This window comes from Gopherus evgoodei, chromosome 3, assembly GCF_007399415.2.
Source record: "Gopherus evgoodei ecotype Sinaloan lineage chromosome 3, rGopEvg1_v1.p, whole genome shotgun sequence".
Lineage (NCBI taxonomy): Eukaryota > Metazoa > Chordata > Testudines > Testudinidae > Gopherus > Gopherus evgoodei.
The window spans coordinates 197,521,165-197,546,811 of record NC_044324.1 but is presented as its reverse complement, the minus strand read 5'-3'; the positions used below and the strand labels follow the sequence as shown (position 1 = coordinate 197,546,811).

At 43.5% G+C, this 25,647-nt stretch overlaps 1 protein-coding gene across 5 annotated transcripts in view; it reads right to left on the bottom strand.

Annotated features, from left to right (window-relative positions):
• The window catches only part of EML6 (EMAP like 6), a 397,023-nt gene that overhangs the window by 227,484 nt on the left and 143,892 nt on the right, over positions 1-25,647 (bottom strand). For all 5 annotated transcript variants that reach the window (XM_030557759.1, XM_030557761.1, XM_030557762.1 and 2 more), the window contains 3 exons: positions 23,509-23,577; positions 19,417-19,602; positions 16,851-16,986 (listed from right to left, as the gene is read on the bottom strand). In XM_030557759.1, coding sequence (XP_030413619.1) covers positions 16,851-16,986; positions 19,417-19,602; positions 23,509-23,577 — 391 coding nt within the window. The remainder of the gene's footprint in view (positions 1-16,850; positions 16,987-19,416; positions 19,603-23,508; positions 23,578-25,647) is intronic.

Below are 25,647 nucleotides of genomic sequence, written 5' to 3'. Positions count from 1 at the left end.
CCGGCTCTACTGTTTTTGCCGCCCCAAGCAGCGTGCCGAATTGCCGCTGCGGATGGCAGGGGGCAGTCCATGTACTGTTAGGGTGGCATGTGTGTTTCCGCTGCAGCGGCAATTCGCGGCTTCTGTCTTCCGGCTGAAGACAGAAGCTGCCACCGAATTGCCACCGCCGCGGAAATGCGCGTGCCACCCTAAGGGCACACACTGCCCCCGCCATTCGCAGCAGCAATTCGGCGTGTTGCTTGGGGCAGCAAAAAACACACAGACTGCTGCCCCTTGCAGATTGCCACCCCAACCACCTGCTTGGAATGCTGGTGCCTGGAGCCAGCCCTGATTGTGTCTAGCTTTGGTCCCCCCACTACGAAAGGGATGTGGACAAATTGGAAAGAGTCCAGCGGAGGGCAACGAAAATAATTAGGGGGCTGGGGCACATGACTTACGAGGAGAAGCTGAGGTAACTGGGGTTATTTAATCTGCAGAAGAGAAGAGTGAGGGGGGATTTGAAAGCAGCTTTCAACTACCTGAAGGGGGGTTCCAAAGAGGATGGAGCTCGGCTGTTCTCAGTGGTGGCAGATGACAGAACAAGAAGCAATGATCTCAAGTTGTAGTGGGGGAGGTCTAGGTTGGATATTAGGAAACACTATTTTACTAGGAGGGTGGTGAAGCACTGGAATGGGTAACCTAGGGAGATGGTGGAATCTCCATCCTTAGAGGTTTTTAAGGCCTGGTGTCATAAACAGATAAGTAAGAGTTAATAGAACAGAAGTACTTCATCTCTCTTTTGCCTGTAAAGGGTTAACAAGAGCAGTGAGCCAGGCTGTCACTTGACCAGAGGACCAATCGTGACAGGATACTTTCAAATCTTGAGGGAGGGAAGTTTGTGTGCTGTGCTGTTAGAATTTGGTTGTTGTTCACTCTAGGGGCTCAGAGGGACCAGACGTGCAACCAGGTTTCTCTCCAATCTCTCTGATACAGGCTCTTATAAGTTCAGAATAGTGAGACTAGGTAGATAAAGCGAGTTAGGCTTATGGTTTTTTCTTTATTTGCAAATGTGTATTTGGTTGGAAGGAGTTCAAATTGGTATTTTGCTGAAAAGATTTTAATTTGTACTTGTATACTTAGGCTGGGAGGGTATTCCCAGTGTCTATAGCTGAAAGACCCTGTACCTATTCCATTTTAAATTTACAAAGATAATTTTTACTGTTTTTTCTTTCTTTAATTAAAAGCATTTCTTGTTTAGGAACCTGATTGTTTTTTTTATTCTGGTGAGACCCCAGGGGACTTGGTCTGGAATCCACCAGGGAATTGGTGGGGAGAAAGGAGGGAAGGGGGAGAAGAAGGTTAATTTTCTCTCTGTGTTAGGATTACTTTCTCTCTCAGGGAGAGTCTGGGGGGGGGAAGAGAAGGAGGGGGGAAGGTAAATTTTCCTCTCTGTTTCAAGATTCAAGGAGTTTGAATCACAATGATCTTCCAGGGTAACCCAGGGAGGGGAAGCCTGGGAGAGGCAACGGTGGGGGAAAGGGTTTACTTTCCTTGTGGTAAGATCCAGAGTGTCTGAGTCTTGGGGTTCCCCAGGCAAGATTTTGGGGGGACCAGAGTGTACCAGGCACTTGAATTCCTGGTTGGTGGCAGTGCTACAAGTACTAAGCTGGTAATTGAGCTTAGAGGCATTCATGCTGGTATCCCATCTTTTGGACGCTAAGGTTCAGAGTGGGGAATTATACCATGACGTGGTGTGCAGCGTATGGGATAGATAGATAGATAAGATAGAATCCAAAAGCCAGTGAGGTTTTTATTTCTCTCCCTGCTAGCTATCTGCAGGCAGACTGAGGTTTGGGTTTAGAAGCAAAAGCCAGTAGGATTTTTTCTTTCTCTTTCCCTGCTAGCTGCGTGTAAAGCAGGCTAGAGGAGATTGTTTTTAAAAGCAAAGGTCTGCAAGTTTTTTTGGTCTCTCCCTTCTGAGTACTCTGAAGGCAAAAGCATTAGGGTTTAACAAGGGTCTTTTATTAAACAAAGGGACTCCAGTTGTGAGTCAGCGAACACCAACAAAACACATTTGCAAATGAATGTTTTTTTTTCTTTCTAACTCTGTCGGGAATAGCTAGGTAGAAGGAGTTAAAAAAAACCTCTGTTGCTAAGCAACCCTCAGGAGGCAACAGAGAAGCAGCATTTCAGGCAGTAAACACCAGAGGGCACCCCAACACAAGAAAGCAGAAACTATGACTGCCAAGGACACCCTGAAACAGGAATGAGCAAGACTCGAGGCAGAGGGACAAATCAAAGAGGCAGACCACAGGCGAGACATGGAAAAGAACTAAAACAAAAAGAGAAAGAACTGAGAGAAAAAGAGATGGATCTGAGAGAAAGAGAAAGAGAGGCTGCCCACAGGAGAGAGCTGGAGATAAAAGAAAGAGAGAGAAAGCATGAACTGGAATTAGCGCAGGCTAGGCAGCATGCTCCAGCCAACTCTAACAACCCTTCTCCAGTTATTGTTCCATATCCCAAGAAATTTCCCACCTACAAGGCAGGTGATGATACTGAGGCCTTCTTGGAAAATTTTGAAAGGATCTGCCATGGGTACAGCATCACTGAAGACCAGTACATGATAGAGCTGAGGCCACTGCTCAGTGGACCCCTATCAGAGGTGGCGGCTGAAATGCCTAAGGAGAACATGAACAGTTATGAACTTCTTCAAACCAAGGCCAGAATCAGAATGGGACTAACACCTGAGCATGCCCGTCGGAGGTTCAGAGCCCTAAGGTGGAAACCAGATGTGTCATTCACCCGACACGCCTACCACATTGGAAACAATTATAATGCCTGGATATCAGGAGCCAATGTTAAATCTCTGGATGACATGCACCTCCTAATGCAAATGGAGCAGTTCTTAGAAGGTGTTCCTGAGGAAATAGAAAGGTACATCCTAGATGGGAAGCCCAAAATGGTAACTGAGGCAGGGGAGATTGGAGCCAGATGGGTGGAAGTGGCAGAAAAGAAAAAAGCTACTATCAAGGGGAGTGAATCTCACAGGGGTCACACCGACAATAAACCCTATACCTGAGGGCAACCCAAGGCCCCACCTAAAACCCAAGGAAAGGCGCCGAGGCCCTATTCTCTCACCTCACCAATCTCCAGTAACCCACCTCAGCACAGTGACCAGTCAGCTGGGCAATGCTTTAAGTGTAATGAACTGGGACATATAAAGGCCAACTGTCCCAAGAACCCCAACTCAGTGCAGTTCATTATACCACCATCACACCAAAGATCCCCAGGCCCAGATGCCTCTCAAATACCCTCGGAGCGAAGGGAAATTTTGAGAGCAGGCGGAAAGAAGATTATCGCGTGGAGAGACATGGGGGCACAAGTGTCAGCTATCCAACAATCCTTAGTGGACCCCAAATTCATCAACCCAAAGGTCCATGTGACAATTTACCCCTTCATGTCACAAGCTGTAGACTTGCCTACAGTTGAACTGCCTGTCCAGTACAAAGGCTGGTCAGGAATGTGGACTTTTGCAGTCTATGACAAATATTCCATCCCCAATGCTAGTGGGGGAAGACTTGGCCAACCAGGTAAAGCGGGCCAAGAGGATGGGAATGGTTACACGCAGCCAAGCCAGGCAAGCTTCCAGACCCATCCCTGTTCCTGAACCGTCCACAGAGGCCCCGTCTGTGTTTGCAGAGACCCAGACAGAGGTAGTGGACCAGGATCCCCTGCCTACAACTGCAAAAGCCACAGTACCTCCAGTCCCAGACCCGGGCCTGGAAACGCAACCAGCACCAGAACCATTGCCAGCACTGACGCCAGCGCTTGCTAGCACATCTTCAACACCAACGCCAGAGGGCACCAGCGAGCCTGAACTGGCAGAAACAGCAGACCACCATACCCAAGAGGCTCAGCCAGAGCCTGAAATACCACCTGGTGCACCAGCGAAGAGCGGTTCACCAGCCACGAAAACAATCCCATCACCTACATCGCTTCTCGAGGGACCAAGCCCAAGTCCACAGTCTAAGGGAGAACTGGTGTCTCCAGCCTCCAGGAAACAGTTCCAGACTGAGCAGAAAGCAGATGACAGCCTTCAGAAAGCTTGGGCGGCGGCACGGAGCACCCTACCGCCTCTCAGCTCTTCTACCTGATCCCGGTTTGTTATAGAACAAGGCCTTTTATATAAGGAGACCCTTTCTGGTGGACACCGGGAAGACTGGCATCCACAAAAACAGTTGGTGGTTCCAACTAAGTACCGGGGGAAGCTCTTAAGCTTAGCCCATGATCATCCCAGTGGCCATGCTGGGGTGAACAGAACCAAAAGACAGGTTGGGGAAGTCCCTCCACTGGGAGGGGATGGGCAAGGATCTGGCCAAGTATGTCCGGTCTTGTAAGGTGTGCCAAAGAGTGGGTAAGCCCCAAGACCAGGTCAAGGCCCCTCTCTCAGCCACTCCCCATAACAGAGGTCCCATTTCAGTGAGTAGCTGTGGATATTCTGGGTCCTTTCCCAAAAAAGACCCCCAGAGGAAAGCAGTACATACTGACTTTCGTGGACTTTGCTACCTAATGGCCGGAAGCAGTAGCTTTAGGCAACACCAGGACTAAAACTGTGTGCCAGGCCCTAATAGACATTTTTGCCAGGGTTGGTTGGTCCTCTGACATCCTTACGGATTCAGCGACCAATTTCCTGGCCAGGACCATGAAAGAACTGTGGGAAACTCATGAGGTGAACCACTTGGTTGCCACCCCGTACCACCATCAAACCAATGGCCTGGTGGAAAGGTTTAATGGAACTTTGGGGGCCACAATACCTAAATTCGTAAATGAACACTCCAATGACTGGAACCTAGTGTTGCAGCAGTTGCTCTTTGCCTACAGGGCTGTACCACATCCCAGTTTAGGGTTTTCACCGTTTGAGCTTGTGTATGGTCACGAGGTTAAAGGGCCATTACAGTTGGTGAAGCAGTAATGGGAGGGGTTTACACCCTCTCCAGGAACTAACATTCTGGACTTTGTAAGCAACCTACAAAACACCCTCCGACACTCTTTAGCACTCGCTAAAGAAAACCTAAAGGATGCTCAAAAAGAGCAAAAGGCCTGGTATAACAGACATATCAGGGAGCGTTCCTTCAAGGTAGGAGACTAGGTTATGGTCTTGAAGGCACAACAGGCCCATAAAATGGAAGCATCATGGTAAGGGCCATTCACAGTCCAAGAGAGCCTGGGAGCTGTTAACTACCTCATAGCATTTCCCAATTCCCCCCTAAAGCCCAGAGTGTATCATGTTAATTCTCTCAAGCCCTTTTATTCCAGAGACTTACAGGTTTGTCAGTTTACAGTCCAGGGAGGAGATGATGCTGAGTGGCCTGACGGTGTCTACAATGAAGGGAAAAGTGACGGTGGCGTGGAAGAGGTGAACCTCTCCACAACCCGGGAACGTCTGCAGCGGCAACAGATCAAGAAGTTGATGCACTCTCCCATGACAGTTTCCCAAAATCAACTGGTTAAAAATTGTCCTTACAATGTGAAGAATCTTGTAGTTGTACATAATTAGTAGCATATGTAAAGGTACATGTGTTTATTGATCTGTTTATTCTAGAGTTGTAGGGAGAAATCACTGCCAGTGTGGTTCCACACTGTCAGCGATTTGGGGAGCGTGTCATAAACAGATAAGTAAGAGTTAGTAGAACAGAAGTACTTCATCTCTCTTTTGCCTGTAAAGGGTTAACAAGAGCAGTGAGCCAGGCTGTCACCTGACCAGAGGACCAATCGGGACAGAATACTTTCAAATCTTGAGGGAGGGAGGTTTGTGTGCTGTGCTGTTAGAAAATGGTTGTTGTTCACTCTGGGGGCTCAGAGTGACCAGACGTGCAACCAGGTTTCTCTCCAATCTCTCTGATACAGGCTCTTATAAATTCAGAATAGTGAGACTAGGCAGATAAAGCGAGTTAGGCTTATGGTTGTTTTCTTTATTTGCAAATGTGTATTTGGTTGGAAGGAGTTCAAATTAGTATTTTGCTGAAAAGATTTTAATTTGTACTTGTATACTTAGGCTGGGAGGGTATTCCCAGTGTCTATAGCTGAAAGACCCTGTACCTATTCCATTTTAAATTTACAAAGATAATTTTTACTGTTTTTTCTTTCTTTCATTAAAAGCTTTTCTTGTTTAAGAACCTGATTGTTTTTTTATTCTGGTGAGACCCCAGGGGACTTGGTCTGGAATCCATCAGGGAATTGGTGGGGAGAAAGGAGGGAAGGGGGAGAAGAAGGTTAATTTTCTCTCTGTGTTAGGATTACTTTCTCTCTCAGGGAGAGTCTGGGAGGGGGAAAGAGAAGGAGGGGGGAAGGTAAATTTTCCTCTCTGTTTCAAGATTCAAGGAGTTTGAATCACAGTGATCTTCCAGGGTAACTCAGGGAGGGGAAGCCTGAGAGAGGCAACGGTGGGGGAAAGGGTTTACTTTCCTTGTGGTAAGATCCAGAGGGTCTGAGTCTTGGGGTTCCCCAGGCAAGGTTTTGGAGGGACCAGAGTGTACCAGGCACTTGAATTCCTGGTTGGTGGCAGCGCTACAAGTACTAAGCTGGTAATTGAGCTTAGAGGAATTCATGCTGGTATCCCATCTTTTGGACATTAAGGTTCAGAGTGCAGAATTATAGCATGACACCTGGCTTGACAAAGCCCTGGCTGGGATGATTTAGTTGGGAATTGGCCTTGCTTTGAGCAGGGGATTGGACTAGATGACCTCCTGAGGTCTCTTCCAACCCTAATATTCTATGATTAAGTAGTGCTCCTATCAGAATCCATGTTCGGGTTTGAGTCAACTCTGGTAAGTTTATTAGTATGCATGTAGGTTCTTTTATAGCTATTTATATGCTTTCTCTGTAATGCTTTTTACCTTAAGAATAAAGTAGGTTTGCATAGGAAGTGCTATTTGGTAACATATCTGTAACAATTACACCTGTTAACAGCACGTGTCCTTAGTCAACCTGTCTGTGATTGGAAACACACAGTGACACCAGGGAACTATGTGATCTGAAAATACTATGGTCAGAAGGGAGAGAGACTTGTGTCTCCACCCAAGAGAGACAACAGCTGAAGAGCTGGATGCCTGAGATTGGGTGCCTTGGGAAAACAGGTGCAATTGCCCTGAACTGTGACAGTGGCATTTCTATCACTGAAAAGTTTTGGTATACTGAAGAAAGGGGATAGCTGGTAAATTAGTATGTGCAAGAAAATGTACAAATTCTTGATAGCACTCTAATACTAAAACAACTGTAAATCCAGCAGTGGGCTGCCTCTGCAAACTGCTTAGGAAAGAAACAAAGCGGGGTGGGGAGGGGAAGAAACTGGGACTACTCATATACAGGCAAGTCTTATCATAAGCAGGAGTTCCGTTCTGCGGTTATGGCGTAACACGAAAACTGCGTATATTGAAAATTATATCCCCAAGCCCTTTAAATCCTGCCCGCAGCTCCGGCAGCAGGGCCAGGGCAGGGCCGTGGGGAGCCCAGAGAAGCCCTTTAAATGCTGCCCCGGCCCGGCCGCCAGAGGTGCGGGCGGGATTTAAAGGGCTCCACCGAGCTTCCCGCCGCCATGGGGAGCCCAGAGGAACCCTTTAAATCCCGCCCACAGCTTTGGCAGCCGGGCTGGGGCTGGCATTTAATGGGCCCGGAGCTCCACGGTGGCTAGAGCCTCGGGCCCTTTCGTTTGCCCTAGGGGCTACCAGCTACCTCTGCAGCTGGAGCCCCCTGGATGATTTAAAGGCCCTGGGACTCCAAGCCACAGCTGGTGCCCCAGGACCTTTAAATCTTGAGGCCACACCTCTTCCACTTGAGGCCACACCTCTTCCACTTGAGGCCACACCCCCCGGACTCTAGCCCTTCAGCGTAAAGCTGAAATCGCGCATGTTAAATGCGCGTAAGTTGCGACAGACCTGTACTTAGTGTTAAGCACATACTTAAATGAACCAGAGCCACACAGAAGATAGCTGAAGCCATCACGGAATTTCTAGAGTTCTGAAGAATCCCAAGATCTTGACAGGGATATAGACTATCAGTTGACTTGTATGGGGCTGTTCAACCACTTAAAGTTACGCATGTGTTTTACTGGATCAGAGTCTATGTGCACTATCAACAAAGTGAAACAGACAAGAATCCTGATGTCTAAAGTGCTCTCTGGCAAAGCTCCAGTGATCAGAATTCTAGTCAAATTAAATCTGTAGCTAGCAAACAGAATGGATCAGCAGTGGGTCACAATACAGGAACCAAAGAAAGGGCTAGAGATGGAAGAAGGGGCAAAGGAGGCAGGTGAGAGAAGCATCACATTGAAAGGACACAGTGGAGAGAGAAAACAGAAAAGAGGACATGAGAAGATAGACAACAAAGGGTATGGACAGGGAGAGGTAAGACCACAGGTTGCTTGGATTTTATGATCTGTAACCTTTTTCATGCCCTAAATTGATATTTTAGTAGTCTGTCTATTGTTAGAAAGCAGTTTTCACAGATAAATTTCTTCTTACTTAATCTAAATGATTATGCATGTGGACAGAACTCCTCTAAATTTTCAACACAAAGCACTTTCTTCCAATAGAATAGCTGTAGCATAATTCAGTATTTACTGGTTTGCTTAAGTAAGATTTCCAGTCTTTGTCACTGCCATCTCAGTACAGAGTGACAAAATTTCTTCTGGATTTGGAAAAACAAATTTAAAACATGAGTGGTTCAAATGCTATTTTATCTGAACCCCAAAATCTCAGGAGAGAAAGAGTTAGATAAATGTTTCTAGTTTTAGCTTATTGCTACTTGGAAGTCACTTAATTTGTTATTAATTTGTTATTTACTAATAAAAAGAATTATGTTAACATTCACATTTATCTTTAAGTGGAAACTGGGCTAATTATTTGCTCTGAAAATGGAATTTTGTACTCATTTTATAAGGAGATAGTAAGAATTAGCATTGATAGTTTACATCCCTGTCATTTTGCTGTTGGTATGTAATTTTCTTCTGAACTTGGTTGCTCTCCTCTAAGTGTTCTGTATCCTTTAACATTTAACAGATGGTAGAGGTAATGGCATCAAATAAGTATATTTTAATAGCAACTCTAATACGAGTTTTCTTCCTTTAAGCAAAGGAAGCTAAATAACTTAACTTACTCCAAAATCAAAATGCATTCTTTAGACCACCTGCAGAAGAACAGTAAGATGGTCTTTGCAGATAGCACAGTAGGAATAGATGACCTTTATAAATAAATTATGGCTTCTTAATGTTGTTTATTATTTTGAAACAATAATTTTCTGCAGAAAATTCTCTTAACTCAGTAAATTCAGAAACACAACAGACACCTGCCAGAAAGTTCATGGGCAGCAAGCAGAGCACAGGATAGATATGTATTATTCCTATACTGGACTTTCCAGAATATGAAGTGTGCTTCACAGGGCCACTACAAGGGGAACCAAGGAGGCTGAATGTTTATGTGTGTGCATTGTAATAGCCAGCAATGGCTTCTATGTACAGTTCTACATATAGGTCATTCTTACTTTTATTAGAAACAGACTGCATGAGGGGCTGTTCTCAGGCAGAATATAGCAATGCTTTACCATAGTTTTAGCATTTGGTGGTTATTCTGTTTTGTTTTCTTTTTTCTTCATGTCAGAGTTTGGCCTTATTGAATTCTCAGGACCAGATCTGTCAAAAGGCTCACGACTTGCCCATTCATCTTTTTTTTCCTCCACAGTTTTTTAGAAAGTTTCTTGGAATTTGAGCGCTTCAGAAATTGATCATAAACTGATATAAATACTAATAGTTTCTACAGATTATTTCTGTAGAAATGGACATTAGTCATTAAAATACGGCTGCCAAAAGTGCATGAAACCAGAATTGTGTCAGCAAACATACTTTGCTGTCAGGGTCCATTTGAGAGCTTTGAAGACTAAAAAGTATGCAAACAGAGCTCTGACTAGATGGGAACTTGGAGAACATGCTAAGGGGACTTGCTGGAGCAACGATATAGCAGTGACTGCAGGCATTTTGCTTGTCAGAAGCATGTCTAGATATACATTTTACGTATAGATATACATTTTATAAGTGTCAGGATGAATGACATACCTGGCTGAAGTAAAATAAAGAAAAAACAAACAAACATACTGACCAGTTATTACAAGATAAAATTTCAGAAAATAGAAAGGATATTGACATTGATGACAATTATATGGTTTCTAAGAAAAAAAGTTGTTATCCTTCTTACTGACCTGCTGATGATTCCAATAATAATGTTAATATAGAAGGTGATTCTGAAAATGTAAATTAAGACCTGGAGGGGTATGTGACAGTTGCTTGTCCCAACAAACACCCTTAATCAAAATGGAATTGTATACCTTCCAGAAGACAAAATGGCTTCACTTTCAGAGATATTGTGTAACTATAATGACCATTGGCCTCAACAGAAACTATGGGTGCTCAGCATCTATGCAAATCAAGGCATAAATCTATGGTTTAAAAATTAAAGGAGAGGAGTATGGCATATGGAGCTTTAATAATTGTGGCGACACTCTGTGGTTACAGCACCTTCCAGGTGTGAAACTTTCTGTGGTGTAAAGTTTAAAAGAGTGTCAATTGGTAACAGTTGCAGTTAGAGTTGGTTGAAGACTGAATCTAAGAATGAAGTTGGTCTGAATGCAGTTTGCAAGGATCATTTCACTGTGCTGAATTAGTTTATTCTTTATTTTTTGTTCTGCACCAATTCAATTATTGTAATCAAAGTTTTAAAGGTATAATTGGTTTCCAGAGTGATAAGATATTGGGTGGAGGCGCCTCCATCAGGCAGAATGTCTCCAATAAAATTGTGGGAAACATATTTAGACGCAAGAAATACTATGGTCAAAATTTTCAAAAGCAGCCTCTAATTTGTAGTGGGCCTCAATTTTTGTGTGCGTCCTCATCGTGCTGAGAATCCACAACTCCGTATCAGTCTAATAGGGTTTTCAGGTGCTCAACCCCTGTGAATATCAGACTCCAGTTGTCTCAAATTGAGAACCCGAAATTAAAGTTCACTTTTTAAAATGTAGATCTTAAAAAAATATGTAGTGTGTTCCCTCTATCACCAGCCTTAAACGCTCCCAGATACACTGCAAAGACTGTGCTATAATCCAGCTCCTCATATCTCCTCTCAGAGAAAACAGTTGCTAACCTTTCCAAATCTTGTTCTTCGAGATGTGTTGCTCATATCCATTCCATGTTAGGTGTGCGTGCACGCAGTGTGCACCGTCACTGGAGATTTTTCCCTTAGTGGTATCCATTGGGCCACCCTCTGGAGCCATGTGCTCATGGACACTGCTGGCCATGCATCTTCTCAGTTCCTTCTTGCTATTAATTCTGACAGAGGGGTAAGAGAGTGGATTGTGGAATGGACATGAGCAACACATCTCAAAGAACAGCAGCTATGGAAAGGTTAGTAACTGCTTTTTCTTCATCAAGTGCCTGCTCATCTTCATTCTATGTTAGGTGACTCACAAGCAGTAGGGCCCATGAGGTGGGCTTGGAGTTCATGGACATATTGACAGCAACACCACTCTTCTGAAACTGACATCATCCCAGGCCTGTTGGTTAATGGCGTAGTGAGATGTGAAGGTATGTACAGATGACCAGGTTGTGGGCCCTGTAGATATCCTGGACCTGTGTGAGGAACACTGCTGACGAAGCCGAGGCTCTTGTGGAGTGAGCAGTTAAGATGGCCAGAGGTGGGGCATTTGCCTACTCATAGCAAGCCCGAATACAGGCAGTTATCCAGGACGAGATCCTCTGGGCTGACACATGTAGCCCTCTTATTTTTTGTACTACTGCTACAAAGAGTTGCGTGAATTTGTGGAAGGGTTTAGTCCTCTCAATATAAAAGGCATGGGCATACCTAATGTTCAATGAGTGAAGCTGCCATTCCTCAGAGTTCTTGTGAGGCTTCGGGAAGAATACTGGCAGGAAAATGGCCTGATTGTTATGGAATTGTGACACCACCTTTGGCAGGCAGGCTGGATGGGGGTGTAGTTGTACCTTGTTCTGAAAGAACACCATGTAAGGCAGTTCTGATGTAAGGGCCTTGATTTCAGAGACCCTTCTGGCTGAGATGATCACCACCAAGAAGGCAATCTTCCAAGAGAGAAGCAAGCAGGGGACACGATGCTAGTGACTTGAAAGGGGGACTCTTGTGTCTCAACAGAACCAGGTTTAAGTCCCATGGGAGGACAGGCTTGCAGACCATCACCTGAGGATAGAACCGCTCCAGCCCCTTGAGAAACTGTACCCTCATCTTGTGGGAGAACACTGACCTGCTGTTCACCAGTGGGTGGAAGGCTGAGATAACTGCTAAGTGCACAGTGATAGACACAAGGGCCAGGCTCTACTGCTTTAAGTGGAGCAAGTAGTCCAAGATAGACTGAAGGGAAGACTGAGACAGAAAGGGAGCTCATTAAGATGCCTATGTCAAGAAGCATTTCTACTTGGCTGGGGGGGGGAAGGATAGCTCAGTGGTTTGAGTATTAGCCTGCTAAACTCAGCATTGTGAGTTCAATCCCTAAAGGGGACATCTAGGGCAAAATAAGTACTTGGTCCTGCTAGTGAAGGTAGGGGACTGGACTTGATGACCTTTCACAGTCCCTTCCAGTTCTATGAGATAGGTATATCTCCATATATTTATTTAGGTAGGTAGCCCTGGTGGATAGCTTTCTGCTACCTAGTAAGACCTGCTGGACCTGCTCCAAGCAAGCCTGTTCCTCTGGGTTCAGCTGTGGAGTATCCATTAAATTAGGTGCAACAAGATGAGGTTTGAAGCAACCAACTGTGGTTTTGTGAAATTAGGTCTGGATGTAGTAGGAGCAAGACTTGAGATGCTACTGACAGATCTAGGGGCATATCAGACCAGTGTTGGCATGGCTATGCCAGGGCTATAAGAATAACTTTCACCTTATCCTGTTTAACTTTTAGGAAGAACTTGTGAGTCAGAGGAATTGGGGAAAGGTGTAGAATAGGAGATCTGACTGTAGAATAAGAGATCTGACCATGGGAAAAAGAAAGTTGGAGAAGGAGCCTGGGCTGTGCCCATGCAGTGAGCAAAACTGATGGCATTTCCTGTTCTGTGTAGTAGTGATCAGGTCCACTTGGGGAAGCCCCCACCTTTGTAGTATGAACCTGGCAACCTCTTGGTGAAGGGACCACTCATGGTGAGAGGAAAAGGATCTGCTGAAGTGATCCACCATTACATTTCAGGCTCCCAGGAGATGTGACACCTCTAGATAAATGGAGTGCTTTGTGCAGAAGTTCCACAGATGGATGGCCTCCTGACACAGGGCCAAAGATAGAGCCCCCTCCCTGCTTGTTGATATAGAACATGGCCACAGTATTCTGTCAGGACTTGCACCACCTGACCTGAGAGCTGGAGAAGTAACACTTGGCAAGCTAAGCGTACTGCCCTGAGCTCCCTGACATTTATGTTCAGGGACTTCTTCTTGGGCCCTGAGGCCCCAAGTCCTGAAATTGTTGAGGCTCCCCACCCCAGTTCTAATGCATCCAAGATTAAAGCTACTGATGGTTGAGGGATAACAAAGGGCACCCCCATCATTACCGATCTTGGGTCTTTCCACCATTCCAGGGAGGTGAAGACTAGGGGAGAAACCACAGAATCTAAATGTTGCCTGCTCAAGGAGTATACTGATGTTAACCACATCTGGAGGGGCCAGAAGTGCAGTCTTGCGTGTTGAACCACATTAGTACATGCCACTATGTGCCCCAGTAGCTTGAGGCAAACCCGAGCTGTCATAATTGGGTGGACCATGACATTGGATATCAGATCCAACATGGTTTGGAATCAGACCTCTGGCAGGAAGGCTCTGTCGTGGGTCGAGCTGAGCACTGCCCCAGTAAATTCTATTCCCTGAGCCAGGCTAAGAGTTGATTTCCATTCGTTTATCAGCAGGCCTAGCACTTGGAAGGTGGCTTGGACTGTGCTAATGCTGTTTTGAACTTGAGCCTGTGACCGACCTTTGATCAGCCATCATCAAGGTATGGGTAGATGCCTGACCATCTGAGGAAGCCTGCTAGTATCACCATACACTTCATGATAACCCAGGGGGCCGCTGATAGGCCAAAGGGAAGAGCGGTGAATTAATAGTGGTGCTGACCCACAACAAACTTGAGAAATCTTCTGCGGCCACAGAAGATAGAAATGTGAAAGTATCCATCCTTTAAGTCAAGGGCAGCATACCAGTCTCTGGGATCCAGGGAGGTATCTGCTGAGGCCATGCCAGTCCAGAATGGGCTGAAGGACACCTTTGGCCTTTGGGATTAGGAAATATCGGGTGTAAAACCCCTTTCCTCTCAAGTCTTGTGGAACCTCCTCCACAGCCCCCATTTGTAGGAGGTATTGCACCTCCTGGACAAGGAGTTGCTCATGAGAAGGGTCCCTGAAGAGGCATGGGAAGGGGCTTGTGGGAGGGAGGGGATAAAAACTGAAGGGCATAGCCAATTGTCACTGTACTTAGATCCCTATGGTCCAATGTATGACTATGCTGGGTTGAAGTGGGACAGACAGTCCAAAAATAAAAGGGGAGATGGATCTGAAGTGGTGATGACATAGCGCCCTCTGGTATACCTTTAAAAGGCTTGCTTGAACCCCCCAGAGTACCTCTGAGATCCTGATAGGGAGGTTGAGATAGACAGGAGTGGTTGGTGCTGATTATAACCTCTCCCTTTTCTTCTGTGGGCTTTTGTCTTGGAGACACCTAGAAACAAGGAGGTTGCTGGGGCCCAAAGTGCTTCCTGGAAACTGATGGAGCATAAAGGCCTAAGAATCATAGGGTGGCCCTTCAGTCCTTCAGACTGTGAAGTCTCATGACTGTCTGCTCTGAGAATAGAGAGGAGCCCTTGAAGGAGAGGTCCTGGATGGACTGGTGGACCTCATGAGGAAGCCTCAAGGACTGGAGCCAAGAATGCCTCATGGTGACAATAGAGGCCACTATCCAGCTGCCAAGTCAGCTGCATCCAGAGCGGCCTGGAGAGAGGTCCTGGCCATATTCTTTCCCTCTTCCAAGAGGGCAGTGAACTCCTGCCTTGAATCTTGGGGCAGAGAGTCTTTAAATTTAGCCAGGAAGTCCCACAGATTATAATCTTATCTCGCCAGCAAAGCTTGCTGGTTAGAGATACATAGTTGAAGGCTACCTGTCAAATAAACCTTTCTTCCGAAAAGGTCCAGTTTCTTCACCTCTTTTTGTTTAGGGGTAGCGCTCAATTGGCCCTGCCTGTCCCTCTCGTTTATTGCAGACACAACGGGGGACACTGGTGGAGGAGTGGGGGGGGGCAAGTACAAGTATTCACACCCACTCGCTGGCACATAATACTTCTTCTCTGCCCAATTTTAGGTGAGGAGCAAAGAAGGAGGAGTTTGCCACAGGGCCTTGACCAGCCCCATCACAGTCTCATTGATGGGTAAGGCCACCTTGGATGGAGCTGCTGCAGCTAGGATATTACTAAGGCCATGTGATGTCTCTTTAAGATCCTCAATTTCCAGACCCAGATTTGCAGCAGTCCACTTCAAAAGGTCCCATTGGGCCCTGAAATCATTCTGTGGAAGAGGACACCTGGTCCCACGACAGCCTCATCTGGAGAGGGTAAGCAGGAGGCTTGCACCAGAGGATGGGCTCCCTCTTCTTCCTCAGCCCCAATGACATCCGCTGGAGCCAGCTCCTGAACATCGGTACTGGGGTCAGGTCCAGTGCTGACTAAGAAGGAGTGAATGCCTGTCTCTTGGAAACCACTGAGTAGGAGCAATGGGAGGGAGGACCTGGTGCCGGGGGAAAACCCAAGGGGTTCCAGTAAGACCACTGCATTGGCCAGTGATCCGCTTGGTGCCGGAGGAGCACTTCACACTACACCAAAGTGCTCAGCACCAAATTGTAGTGGCTCTGCTCTGGTCTGAGGGCAGCTTCCATGAGGATAGCCTTCAGCCTAATGTCTGTCCTTTTTAGTGTGGGATTTGAAGTCCCGACAGATCTGGCAGTTGTCCATCAGATGAGTTTCCCCCAAGCACTTCAAGCAGCTGGAGTGTGGGTCACTCACAAGCATAGGTTTGCCACAGGATGCACAAGGTTTGAAGCCTGGGGATTGAGGCATGCCTGGCCCATGGTGTACAGGAGTCTCTCAATGACAGGAGCTAATTATATACATTAATCTAATTTCAAAAACTATATATACTAAACTACGATAACTAAGAATGAAGTGTTAGAGTCCAAAAAACACTGGGAAGAAAATCTTGCTGAAGCAAGAAGGGTCATTCCAGCAACATTCATGAGTGATAAGAAGGAACCGAGAAGGTGCATAGCCAGTAGTGCCCCTTATACCAGCACACAAGCGCACAGCTCCAGCAGGCACTAGAGCTGGCCCAACAGATACCACTAAGGGAAAAATCTCCAGTAACGGTATGCAGGGTGGGCATGGAATGGAAATGAACAAGTACTCACAGAAAAATATTGAATATTAAGAGTCATAATGATTGGTTTCCCCTCTCTTCCCCCCTCTTGTGCTCAGAAAGCATGAGTAACCTCATTCTCACACTTTTATGATGAGTGTACCTTTGTAGATCATGTTCTGAACTTCCACAGCATGGAAAAAAGATGACAAAACATCCTTCTATTTTTACTATGGAATATGAGAACTGCTCAAAGATATTAAAAAACATTGTCAAACAAAATAATTGTTTAAAAATCTGTATATATCCGGTCTGGTAAAATTCATAAGGCATTATGCACAGGCATTAAAACTTTATATTGTATTAAAATGTAACATCCATTATCCAAATATATCAAAATCCACTGACAAATAATCGTATTACCTTTGTATCCTTGTTCCGTCTCCCTGAGATCAATTTTAGTTATTGGCTTGAAATCGGTGTCCCATAACCGAATACAACCGTCTCTCCCACCAGTGGCAAAACCTTCCTCACAAGCATACATACTAAAAATTCCAGCCTGTTAATCAATAGTATAATAGTTTTGAAAGTTGATAACAATTTAAACATAAAAACAAATCCAAGTGTGTTTGAGTATGGTCTTGTTAAAGGCCAAACTGTTAAGAACTGTTAGATAATACTGTTTAAAAGACAAGATGCTCTCCACTCAGAAAACAAACCAAACACACAGGTGACAGTTTATTTCAAGTGCCCTCTTACCAATCCATTGATTGTGAATTATAAAGGAACTTTTGTATAAATGTCATACACATAGCATACATATGTGACTATAAATTAAATTTAATGAATGTTGTTTCTAAAGAGTATTAAGTAAACGATGGGATGCTTACAATAAATTGTCACACAGAATAAACAAAAACAAGCAAACAATTGACACAAATATTCTTACAGGTGAAGAGATGGCTCAGACAATGTTTCATGAATTCAGTTCAGACATCATTTGGAATCTGATATAAACTGAAAGAGTGTGAATTTCATTTTTTGTTGGCACAAAAAGTATCTACTGTAGTTTGAATTGTTTTTTCATTTTTAAAAAAGGCAAAATTTATGGATTACCATGTTGTTCTACAGTGAAATATTTTTACAGTACTTGTTAGAATGCTTACTAATGTATCATCACCATGTCTCTAGTGTAATATCTTTTACTGGACCAACTTCTGTTGGTGAGACAGACAAGCTTTCAAACTTACATAGAGGTCTTCATGAGGTTTGGGAAACTTAAATCAGAGTGTCACAACTAAGTACAAGATGGAACAGGTTGTTTTGCATAAGTAGTTAACACATATTTCAAGGGATCATTCAAGATGAAGTGGCCATTAGTAGATTATAGATTATTGTAATAAGCCATAAATCCAGTGTCTCTATTTAGTCCATGATTTTTAGTGTCTAGCGAAGTTATGAATTTAAGCTTCCAGACTCATCTTTTGAAAGTGTTATGCAGGTTTCCTTTGAGGATGAGGACTGATAGGTCAAATATAAAGCGATTGCTTTATGAAAAGTGTTCACCCACAAGTGAAATGATGTTTTTGTCTTTTATCATTTTTCTGTGCAAGTTCACCCACATAGTTGTTATTGGAGTATTTAGTGCACTAAATGAGGTACACCACATGTTGTAATAGGCATGTGTAGAGCCCATGAATCTTGAAAGGTGTGTTGTGGGATTTTTTTTTTTTAATCATTGTAGTAGTGGAAGATATATCTGCAAGTTTTGCATCTGTTGTTCTGGCAGGGTCTGGTGCCACTCTGAGTTGTTATGTCCTGGTCTGTGGGGAGCTTGTGTATGATGAGAAGGTTGGAAAGGCTGGGAGGTTATTTGAAGGCCAGAAGAGTGGGTTCAGGAAAGATTTATTTCTGGGTGAGGTTCCCATCAAATATGGGTTGTAGGTGTTTGATAATATGAGTTCCAGTGATGGGTGGTAGGTGACAACTAGGGGTGTGTGGTCACGGGGAGGAATATTTCTGTATTGATGCAGGTTCCCCTGGGGTATTTGGATAGCCCATTCCATGATGGAATTCTATTTTTGAATATTACTGTGATTCTTCATACGATGTCAGCAAAGCAGTGTTTTTCTTAGGCTCATAACTACTGAGGCTCAGCAACAACTGTATCACAAAATTGTTGTTTCTACCCAGGTTCTAGAAATATGCCATAAGAGCTACCCAGGGGATTTATAACACTGCACTAAGGAAAGAATCCCTATCCACATGTTACAAAAGGTAACACAAACATATGTAACCTAATTCAGGCACTAAAGCTGAATGTTTAGGAATATGAAATAAACATTTACAGTACTAAAATATGCCTCTGCTATTTTTTAGCTTTAATGTTCATCTACACTGAATAGAATAAGATTTTTGTTTGCGTCAAATTACATTTTTAGTATTTAATGAGAGTTTTTAAAATAATTTCCATGTTATGTGAGCAAGCCAAAGAGGAACTCCACTGTAAAGCAGATTTGCTCATGTTCTTATTGCCTTGGTTAATGTAAGATGCTTGTTATGCTTAAGATCTCATTTTTATGAAAAACCTTGGTACGGAATATTGGGAATCCTATTTTAAATAAGACTAGCACATAAGAATATATGTTTATACAATTAGTCTATTCAGAACTGAAGCCACTTTAAAATCTGTCAAATGATACCTTACATTTAAGTCTGTTCAGTGAAATCAGTGTCAAAACTACACACAAACAAACAAACAAACAACAGCAGCAGTTCTGTCAGTAGAACAAAATACTGTAGCTAATACCTAAATACCTACCTAATCAGAGTATAAAGTGAACAATTCATAAAGTCTTACTGAACACTATACATTCTGTTATGAATTGACACAGGTTATAATCTATTGAAATAGCAAAGAACCATTACAGTTCTTCAATTCAGTGAACAAGGTTAATTTTCATAAATTAGAATTAAAAACACAACTTACACTATGAGCTCCTTGAATTGTGCGGACTAAGTTCAGCCCTTTCCAAACATAGACGTCTCCATTTAAAGCACCAGAGTACGTGACATCTTCTTTTGCACATGCTAAGCAAAGGATAGTTTGGAGATCTCCTGTTTTGCCAAATATTCCTCTTTTTGCTGTCAGTGCATTTCCACACAACGTCCAAAACTATTAAATGTAAATGATACATGAAGAGAAGTTTCTGTAGCATTTTTGGTTTTGAAATCAGTCTGCAAATCGTACAGACATATCTCCGTATTGTTCAGTAACTGAGCTAGACACTCTTGTCTCTTAACTGACTGTTCCATCATGCTACAAATAATGTATAAAGAATGGAAAACTACCACAGTAGATCTGAAGATCACATATACAATGTGATAGTTCAATTTTTTGTGTATGAATGTATGAAACTGAAGAATAACTCATGGTGTTTTATTATTGTTACCCTCATTCTAATAACCTCACCCTCACTTTGTCGCCTTTTCATGCATGATATGTAATAGAATGGAATCTTCTTAAACAAGGGACCTGTCTTATTTGTTTGCAGAGCTCCATACATACCTATGGGCTGTAGAAATAAAAAATAAATAAAACTAAAGACCGAGTCCTGAGATCTTATTACTTATTCATGTAAAATTCTCATCCAGTTTGCCTGATTAAGGATCAAGTAAGACTCTAAGAATTTGGCCCAACAATAGTATGTGCTGATAGGAAATCATGAAATACAAGATGATGAGCCATTTATAACCATTAGATTGTAATCTGAGACAAATTAAGAACATGCTTTGGGCATTTATAACAAAATTCAGATCTTAACATGAACTTCCTTAGAGTTGAAATTGTTTGGATCAAGGATTTTGGTTTGGGGCCCACCTCCAATTTCATATCTTTTTAACATAGGCCTAATTACAGGTGTGGAAGGGGAACATTTTCCACACAGCTTTCAAACTTGGGGACACTATACTCCCCACCGTAATTTTTGGTTTGCTGTAGAGGGAAAAAAGGGAGGCAGAAAATTATACCTAGCTTAAGACTTATTAGAACTCATAACTGCTGCCCCACTAACAACAGTTTAGCAAAATAATTCAGCAGGAGGTGGCATATCCAGTGCAGCCTCCACCCCAGCAGGGGATATTAATGTGGACACAACAGCAAAATGAAGACAAAAACATGCATGGAATAAAGCAGCAGGCTGCAACTTTTATTAAACTTTAACAAAAGGATGGGGCCCTACTTGTCCATCACCAATATTCTCCTATACCAGGCATTTAATTGGCTCCAATGAGGGGGTTATAGCGCTCCTTACCATATAACCCATAACTCAGGGTGACTCTCCTCAGCCTACCCCCGTGACTCAGCTCTCTTTGAGTCCGGCACCCTCCCCCATGAGGGGGATTGAGGATGCAGCAGGCTGGGGACCTCAGCCTAAGAGGGCCACAAGGTCTGCCTCTATCACATGAGCCCAAGGCCCGTCACCAAAATCCCAGTCTTTTACCTCTTGGAGCCATTCATTTTATTCTCTTAACCACACTAGAAACAGCCTGCAAGTTGTGACAAATAAACACCATCACTCCAGTACCTCAGTCAGACAGTAAGAGTATTCCTATTTAATCCACTGTGGCTTGAAGATGCCGCAAGAATGCCAAAAGACTCTCTGGTCTTCTGCCAATTGTCCCATGGAAGAAAAAAATCCTTCCTGACTCCCTAAAAAGGCGATCCGCTAGACCTGCAGCTTCTGTCTGGCCAGGTTCCCGTTCCTAGTTCGGATAGGTAGGGTGGGCTACTGGAATGGAGCTGGAAGAGGCTCCACATTGTCCCTGAAACAGTTAAATCTTGGTAGCTGGGGAATGTTGGCCAATCTGCACCCCTCTCCCCTAGCTGGCCAATGGGTGCCTCCCAGGGGGAGGAGCTGAGTGTCTCGCTTCCTTGCAACTGGGACTGTCCCCCTTTCAGCACTGACCCCAACTTCCCCACCCATTGAAGTGGATGGCCAGTATTTCTGACTAGGCAGGAGGTAGCAGCTGTGATTCCTGCCTTCAGCAAGCTCAGCAACAGACTCAACTCCATTCCAGCCTGGGGCACTCTGGCCAACTATCTATGGGATACAGATTGCCAGGACTGAGTCTCTACAGAAGAGAGAACTCAGACTCTGCTCCTCCTGCTGCACCACTAGGGGATAACTTTACATGTGGCAAGTCACTCTTGCCTAGATTTTTGCTAAACTTAAGCACCTAACTACATATTCAGGAAGCTAAATTAACCTGATCCTGCAAAGTAATTAATAAGAAAAATAAGAATAACACCTACCTCTGAAATATGTTTTCATCTGTAGACCTCAAAGCTCTTCACAATCTTTTAAATATATTTAAAAGTCAGTGGTACTTATTCATCTGAAATTGCACACAGGCTTTGAGAAATGTGGAAGGTTGCAGGTCTGGCTTTGATACCCAGCCTAGCCATTCAGCAAAAAGCTCAGCTGCAGTACACTTTAGAAATAGTTTGGGTTGCTTGAATAGAGAGAAGCTCAGAGAAAAGACTACACTCTCCCCATTTCTCCCTCCCCAAATATTAATCTTGACTTTACAACGCAGAGTAATTACCCTATAGTATAGAGCTGGAGAAGCTATTTATTTTATCTGCCTCTAAGTGCAAGCAGTGATTCCATCCCTCTTACCTTAAGATGCAGAAATAGTATGGACTATTGTTTGTTCATCTTTTGATGGAAATCCAATACCTCAAACATTTTAACACACAGTTTTCTGGCATGCCTTAATCTATATCTGTTTGTTTGAATGGTTAACTGTGACCATTTTAATAGAGCACGGGTGCTAACTAAAAATAGGTTTTGAGAAGCAGCTAGCTGAACACAGCAAATGGCATAACTACTGTCAAAACCACCCCATAGTTTTGAAAACAGTGCAAGTTTAGGGGTTCAAATTTCTCAGTCACCAGAGCTAGAGAGATTAGCAAGTTTTCTAAAACTTCTGTTTAAAGTTTTTCCCACTCCTAATCATGGGAAATAATTGCTATCTGGTAGAGATGCGTCTCAAAGACGTGGGAAAACAGAGAACTTGGTCAAAGTGAGAGACTTCCCTCCAAGCTTTGCATAAGCCCAAGGAGGTTTTATCCAAAACCTGAACCTCTTGGGGGGGGGATTTTCATTTTGCTTTCAATTTTACTTAAATTTTGGTCCTATTTAAATTTTAATACTAGACAACAAAGTAAGGCAGCAGGAAGGCAATTTACAAATATGTACTTAGGTCCACAAGTGCCTCCTGTGCAAAATTGTGTGGAAGGAACAAATACTGGAGCTGTGGAGTACTCAAGTTCTCTTCCCAGTTCCATGAGATCACAGGTACAGAAAAGGCAGGGAGCTGGGCCAAAAAATGGACTGGAAAACCAAGGATCTCTAAGAAATCTGACTCCCAAAGCTTCATAGGATGTCCAGCAGCATGGAGTGACTCCTCTCATACCTCCTTTGTAGTCCCTGTCCAGACTGTGATTGAGCAGTTAGGATCCCTATCTCATTCATAAGAACAGCCATACTGTGTCAGACCAATGGTCCATATAGCTCAGTATCCTGTCTTCCAACAATGGCCAATGTCAGGTACTTCAGAGGGCATGAACAGAACAGGTAATCATCAAGTGATCCATGGGTTCTGCAATTTTCTTAGCTTCAGTAAGTGAAGCAGGGCTCCATCAATCCTTTCAGACCTTTTCAGTGATGCCTTATTGAGACTTAACTAGGAAGAGATAACTGAAGACCTTGATGAGCAGTTTGGTGGAATAGAGAGGGCAGAAGCCAAAAATGGGAATGAGTAATGGTAAATATTAGGACATTAAATGTTTATATTTTGCTTGTTAAGCTGTCCTGCACTGCAGTCACTTCATATTACTGAAAATCTGCCTCATCATCTTGAATTGGCTGCAAACCTAGAAATCTACATAGTGTTCATGGGCTTTGGGAGTGGCAGGAAGCCACCTATGAAAGAAAAGATGGCAAGCAGTTCAAAACATCAGATGACTTTACAAACTTCAATAAATGAAAATACAAATGCAACAAAACCAATTTACCTTTATATGTTTCACTCCACAGCTAACCATTCTGTTTGGCTGATATGGATCCCAGGAAATATCAAAAATCTGTTAAAAATATTTAAAGATGCTACTTTGAATTATAAACTAGTTGAATCTGCCATATATTTAATTTGCTTTTGCACATTTTTAAATGCAGGTCTGTCACTCAGCATTTGATTAAATTAATAGCATAATCTTTAGGTGAATGTAATGCTGTTTGACATGAATGACAAGTATAACTATAGCTAGACTGAGAGATAATGCAGACATGTGCTTGCAGGCTTCCACACACAGCTCAGCCAGCAGACTTTGTTCATAACTTGCAACAACCCAACTATTCTAGTTTCAAGAAACTCTTGAACACAGAACATTTACTGTGCCAAACTGGGGAAAATAAAGTGCAAGTTGTGTGATGTGAGCTAATGTCCCCAAAAGTTAAGAGGAGAGACCATTACTCATCTTCACTCATTACCTATGGGAAAAGGTGTACCCAGGTCAGGTTAGGCAATATTAACCCAATATGCCACCTTTTGTAATGCAGCTAAAGTGGTAATATACACAGAAATAAATTTACATAACAAAATTACATTTGTCATTTTGGCAAGCAATATTTATTTTTGTCTATAATACAAAGTAAGCATATTTCAAAATTAAAGACTAGATCCCACATTTTTTACTCAGAACAAACGCCTGATGAGGTCAATGAGAACTTAGTCTAAGTAATGACTGCACAATCAGGCCTTCAGGGAAATACTGTATAAAGCTTGAAAATGAAGAGTTTATACCATGGTCCAAACTTTCAAGAGTGCTGCAGTTTTTGGGTCTCCATCTTCAGACACTTTACAGGGGCCTGATTTTCAGAAAATACTGAGCAGCCAACCTCTGAAATTTAAGGTGTCTCAATTTGAGTACCCAAAAATTGAGGCACCCAAATCACTAGTTTCTTTTTAAAATGCAGACTAGAGATATTCAGACCTCAGAGGTTCAGGAGCCAAATTAGCAATCAGAGGTTCAGGAGCCAAATTAGCAATCAACATTACCCAAAAGAGCCACAGTACTGTGAATTCATTGTTTCATTTATTTTATATATATATATATACACACACACACACACACACACACACACACACACACACACACACACACACACACACCCCTTGCCTAATTTCTCATTTTGATTTAAAGCACAGTAGCTACTCCAGTCAGCTAACAAGTATTTTATCATCTAAAATATGCAACCAGTCATTTAGTATACTAATCAACACTGTCTTTCAAAATACAAAGTGTAAATCTTCTTTATAGAAAGTTGTGATTTTGAAGTATTTTCTAAGTACTATAGTTCTTAAAATATGTAAATGACAGACTTCAGCAATGCCTTATGACCCCCTCACACCAGAAAAGACAGTTATCTTTTTCATAACTGGTGTTCTTCGGGATGTGTTGCTCATATCCATTCAACTTAGGTGCGTGTGCTCACCACGTGCACTGGTGCCAGAAGTTTTTCCCTCAGCACTATCTGCAGGGGACTCGGTCCGGCACCCCCTGCAGTGGCTCGAACATGCTGTGGTATATAGGGCACTGCCGGTTCCCCCTACCCTCAGTTCCTTCTTGCCAGAAACTCTGACAGTGAGGAAGGAGGGTGCGTTGTGGAATGGACATGAGCAACAAATCTTAAAGAACACTAGTTATGGAAAAGGTAACTGTCTTTTCTTCTTTGAGTGCTTGCTCATGTCCATTCAACTTAGATGACTTCCAAGCAGTACCCCTCAGAGGTGAGTAGGAGTTCATGGACATGTAGATTGCAACACCGCTCTGCCAAACCCAGCATCATCTCTGGCATGCTGAGTGATGGTGTAGTGGGCTGTGAACGTGTGCACCAAGGACCACATTGCTGCTCGAAATGTGCCAGGAAGGCCATTGAAGATGCCTGCGTTCTGGTCAAGTGGGCTCTGACAATCGGCAGCGGAAGGACTCCCACCAACTCATAGCATGTCCGAATGCAAGAGGTGATCCAGTTAGAAATCTTCTGCATGGACACCGGGAGGCCCTTCATCCTATCAGCTGTAGAGATGAAAAGCTGAACCATCTTACGGAAAGCCTTTGTCCAATCTAGGTGGAAAGCCAGGGCCCTTCTTG